Raw genomic sequence first — 5,207 nt, forward strand, 5'->3', positions numbered from 1 at the left:
TCAGCTGGGCTCGGGTGACTGGTCCTTCTGCTCTTCTCAGAGGGCTTACTTATGCATCCGTGGTCAGTGCTCTATCGGCTAACTGGCTCTGCTGCGGGCTGTATGGTCTAGGATGGTCTCACCTACATTTCTGGCAAAGGATCCACTGTAAGGTGGGGTGAAGGCGATGCATGGACTGTGGATCTCTCATCATTCACCTAGCCCAGGCTTCTTCACATTGTTGTCATCTTGTTTTAAGAGCAGCAAGAGAGGGCAAACCCCAGTGCACAGGCACTTTTCAATTCTCTGCTTGCTTCACACTTGCTATGGTCCCATGGCACAAAGCAAGCTCCGTGCCAAGGCCAAGGACAATGTGGGAGGCATGCACGTATCACAGCTGTTGCTGTAACAGTCTGCTACCACAGTGGCTCATGAAACAACCCTGTTCATCAGTGGAGAAACAATGAACTATAGATAAACCAGACAGCAGAGTGCTAGTCTCCCAAAACAGATTTCTACTCTTCTTTAGAAAAAGTTAAAACTGTCTTGCCCTATTGTTTTAACAGGTGGAAAATAAAATTATTTTATGAAATTTGGAAAAAAACTAATTTGGAAACTTCCTTGGCATTGCACTAAACCTACAACCTGTGGATCTCTTTATCCAGGAACATGTTATGACTTTGCCAGTAGGAATTCAGTCTCTACCTCCTTCCATATTATAATGTTGCTTCTCCTCCCCCTTCCAATAAATATGCCCCACCCCCAGCACAGACATATTGCATAGGCATAATCTGATGTGGGAGTGATGCAGCAGACTATAAAACGGCACCTCTGGTGAGACAAGGACATACTACCTGGTAACTGTGAAGCAGACTGGTGATGTGGCTGGGGCCTGTTTGGTCCACACCTCCCTGCAGACACCAGTCCAATCTCCCAGCTTTGCTAAAGTTCCTCTTGATTAATTCAAATATCTTTTAGAGTTGAGTACAAGTTTTATCATTTTCTACTACAATGCCCTAACCATATTTTTTAGGATCCCTCGGTATTTTGTTTACTTTGTAGTGGTTGATATTGCTACTGTGATGTCATCGTTTCCACATTATATTTTCTACAGGGTTATTGCTGGCATACATGAAAGCTCTTGGGATTTTAAATGTTAATGTTTATTAACGGCTACCATTTAAAGAAATTTTTTTTTATTTATTTTATTTATTTATTTTTGCCGTACACGGGCCTCTCACCATTGTGGCCCCTCCCGCTGCGGAGCACAGGCTCCGGGCGCGCAGTCTCAGCGGCCATGGCCCACGGGCCCAGCCGCTCCGCAGCATGTGGGATCCTCCCGGACCGGGTCACGAACCCGTGTCCCCTGCATCGGCAGGCGGATTCCCAACCACTGCGCCACCAGGGAAGCCCTAAAGAAATTTATTTTTACATCGTTTCTTAGGTGTTTCCCAAGAATATATTCCTACCATCTGCTAAGAATGACAATTTTGTCTTATTTATCAAAATGGTAGGCTTTTTTCTCTTTACAATCTCATTGCACGGGAAAGAAAATCTAAAATGATATGTAATAATATGGGTGATAATTGGTATATTTGCCTAGATCCTGACTATAATGGATTTTGTTTCTAGTTGTTTAACATCATTTATTTGTGAGTATGGGCACACTGAGGTATACAGCCTGTGCTGAAATCTATTTTCCTAGTGTTTTGGGGGGTTTTTTTTGTTGTGTTTTGTTTGTTTGTTTGTTTTGTCCACACCTCACGGCGTGAGGCAGTTCCCCAGCCAGGGATCCAACCCGTGCCCCCTGCATTGAAGCGCAGAGTCTTAACCACTGGGCCACCAGGGAAGTCCTCCTAGTTTGTTTTTAATCACGGTATGTTGCCTTCCTCCAAATGTTCCTTGATCATCCATATATCGGTAAAATATGGTCATTAGCACTAGTATCGCTATTGGTTGAGGTCATTCTCTTCATTTCTCCATTTTACCATTTTCTTCATACAGTTTTATTATATTATGCCCATATATTTTTGTCTTATTATACTTCTAGATATTGAGGGTAGTCTTGCCACCAGGAACAGAATCAATTTTATGAGCTATTTGGATACACACGGCGTGGAACAAGCTGAACTGGCAAGCTGAACTAACTTGTTATTTAAAAACCGGACTGTATGTTTCGTAACCATTTTCCACATACCTTTCCGATTCAATTTCTCCTTGATGAATGGATTATTTCACTGGAAAAGTGAGGTGTTGTGATCCTGCTTGCCTGATGCCAGCAGACGGTCTGTGGGTAAGAGAGACAAAGATGCCTAGGTTGCAATAAGGCAAAAGGGAGGGGATATCAGAGGTCTTCTCCACAGGTTACTGTGAGAGCAGGGAAACAATAAGAAAAAATACGAAGGAGGGGGAAGGCTTTAGGCTGTTACATCTGGGGCTGTGGGAGGGCCACTTCGTGGCCAAGGGGACAGGATGACCAGACAGAGGGGAGAGAGCACCAAGTGGCCTTGCTGGAGTCCCTGGCCAGGAGGCTTCTAAAAATCAACATGCAAAATATGAAGGGATTGCCAGAGGCATGTTTCCCAAAGCCTCAACCAGTACTTCTCAATGAGAAAGAGAGACAAGGGTGGAGTGTGTGGAGGGGAGAGATTCCTGGGATTTAATAAAACACTGCTTTGGGTGGTTCTCCAGCTGTTGGGTGAACATGACCCAAAGTGCAAAGGTCTGAACCAAGTAGGTGAGGAGTTTACTGCTGAGCAAACCGAGGACCAGAGGTTGGGTAAGATGTCAATAGGGGTTCAAGAAAGGTGTTCACTTATGGGCTGTGCCAAGATGCCTGGCAAGGTGAAGAACCTGCTGAAGAAACAAAACTGCATGATATGACTCAGCAAAGATTAGGTACTGTTTTGTCAAGAATACCGAGGATCGTCTTGACAAAACCGGGGCCTTCCTGTAAGTAAGCCGGCACTCTACCTTATGGGTGATGACGAGGACCACACGCACTTGACCGTCCGTCCTGTGTGTAAAACGATTGCGTGTGTGTTTCCTGCAACCTGGTGGGGAGGGTGAGGAGAAACGTCCGGCCGCGCCACAGCCACGTCTGGCTCGAAGGCACACGTGGAAGCAAGCTTGGCCCAGGTCACAAGGCGGTGCATTTCACCCCGGGGGCTGCAGATTCCCAGCCCGGAGGTGCGGGGCGCCTGCGCAGTGCGCCCCAGGCGCCGCGCGCTGCGGGAGCCACGAGACCCCCGCCCCCCGCCCTCCGACGGGAACGCGCACGTGCCCGGGGACGCGGACGCGCCCGCGAATGCGCCTCACCTCGCTCAACCCCGGCCCCGTCGGCTGAGGAGGGAGGGACGCGGACGCGCACTGGAGACGCGGGTGGGCTCCGCGCAGAGTGGCGGGCTCCGGGGCGGAGGCGGGGATGGGGGCGGGGGCGGTGGCGCCTCCTCCACTCAGGCGTCTGCGCCCGGGACCCCCCGGCCGCGCGGGGGGACGGACCGACTGACGTACCTCGCGCGCCCCCGCCTCCGTCCCCGCCCCCGCCTCATCTTCCCCGAGCGCCCGGGGCTCGCGGGCTGAGGCGCTTCTCTCTCTCGCCGCCCCTCGCCGCGGCCCTTTCTCTCGGCAGCACCTCGGAGTCCCTCGTCCCGGTGGCGGCGGCAGCGGGGACCCGAGCAGCGGCGAGCGGCCTCGAGGATGAAGTGCAAGCCGAACCAGACGCGGACCTACGACCCGGAGGGGTTCAAGAAGCGGGCGGCGTGCCTGTGCTTCCGGAGCGAGCGCGAAGACGAGGTGCTGTTAGTGAGTAGCAGTCGGTACCCGGACCGCTGGATCGTGCCGGGCGGGGGCATGGAGCCCGAGGAGGAGCCGGGCGGTGCTGCAGTCCGCGAGGTGTACGAAGAGGCGGGAGTCAAGGGGAAGTTGGGCCGGCTCCTGGGCATTTTCGAGCAGAACCAAGATCGCAAGCACAGAACGTACGTGTATGTACTGACTGTCACTGAGATTCTGGAGGATTGGGAAGATTCGGTTAGCATTGGGAGGAAGCGAGAGTGGTTCAAAGTCGAAGATGCGATCAAGGTTCTCCAGTGCCACAAGCCCGTGCATGCCGAATATCTGCAAAAACTAAAGCTGGGCGGTTCCCCAACCAGTGGAAACTCCATGGCCCCGTCCCCGCCAGAGAGCGATCCCTAGTATGTACCGCTCCTGCACAGACTCTTGCTTTCCACCTACCTGACAGTAAATAGTGCCCGGAGCGCCCCTGGTGCCGTGTGAGGTCTCACCGGGAGGAGGGAGGCTTCTTTTGTTTCCTTGGCAGACCTCTGAATCACGCTTGCAAACTGTGTCAGGTGCCAGGCACTGTTTTCAGACATTTTGCACGTTTTCAGATGCTTTCAGAATCGCTTCTTGGTAGCACTGTAACACATTTCGGAAAGCCAAAGCCACATGGGATTTTTTGGTTTGTTTGTTTGTTTGTTTGTTTTTTATAAAGGTGCCTTAACTGCTGACCCAGTCTTTGGGGGGCGGGTGTGTGTGTGTGTGTACACGTGTATACGTGTTGTGGTTTTGTTTTTTCTTTACAGTTCACACGTGTGTGTGTGTCCGTATGTGTCTGCGTGTGTCTGTGTGCGTATGTGCACTTTTGGTACCAGTCTTGTGGGTTTTTTGTAGTGAAGGCCTTTAAAATCTGATCACCTTGGTTGTATGGCAACTTCATTAATTTTTTCTCTTAAGTTGTTTTCTCATTCACAGCATTAGCTCTTGTCAGCAAGCCCTTCTGTGATGGGGATTGGTTTGAAGGACCAGTGTTGAATTTCAAAGAACTATTTAAGGAATTTTACATCATGTGCTCTTTCCACACTGAACAATAATTTTATCTTCAGATATGTGATCTAATTTGCCTTTTTCAGAAATTGCTTAATTCATATGTTGATAATTCAATTTTCAGAACATTTTCACAACTGGTAGTTTTTTACTTCTTACTTGAAATGGCCATTTTCCATTGAGCCTGAATGTAGCTTAGCAAAATATTATTTTATAGAATAAAGACCCTCTCGGGAAGGTATTGTTATGTACATATCCTGATATGTACATATTATGAAAACTGTATTCTGAGTGTGATTTAGCGTGCTCAACTTTCAACTGCCATTGCTCCTTTCTCAGTGCCCTAGAACAACATGGTTCTCTCATTATAAACTAGTCTTTGAAAGAAAGTTAGTTCACATATT

The 5,207-nt window shown here is 49.3% G+C and overlaps 1 protein-coding gene across 1 annotated transcript; it reads left to right on the forward strand.

Annotated features, from left to right (window-relative positions):
• Nucleotides 1–3,678: 3,678 nt before the first annotated feature.
• On the forward strand, nt 3,679–4,173 carry LOC309978815 (diphosphoinositol polyphosphate phosphohydrolase 3-beta; the record flags this gene model as incomplete). The annotated part of the gene is made up of 1 exon (XM_082865460.1): nt 3,679–4,173. One exon carries the CDS (start codon nt 3,679–3,681, stop codon nt 4,171–4,173), a length of 495 nt encoding a protein of 164 aa, XP_082721586.1.
• Between the last annotated feature and the right edge of the window lie 1,034 nt (nt 4,174–5,207).

Source organism: Leucopleurus acutus (genome assembly GCF_964270905.1).
Source record: "Leucopleurus acutus genome assembly, chromosome: X".
NCBI classification, from domain to species: domain Eukaryota; kingdom Metazoa; phylum Chordata; class Mammalia; order Artiodactyla; family Delphinidae; genus Leucopleurus; species Leucopleurus acutus.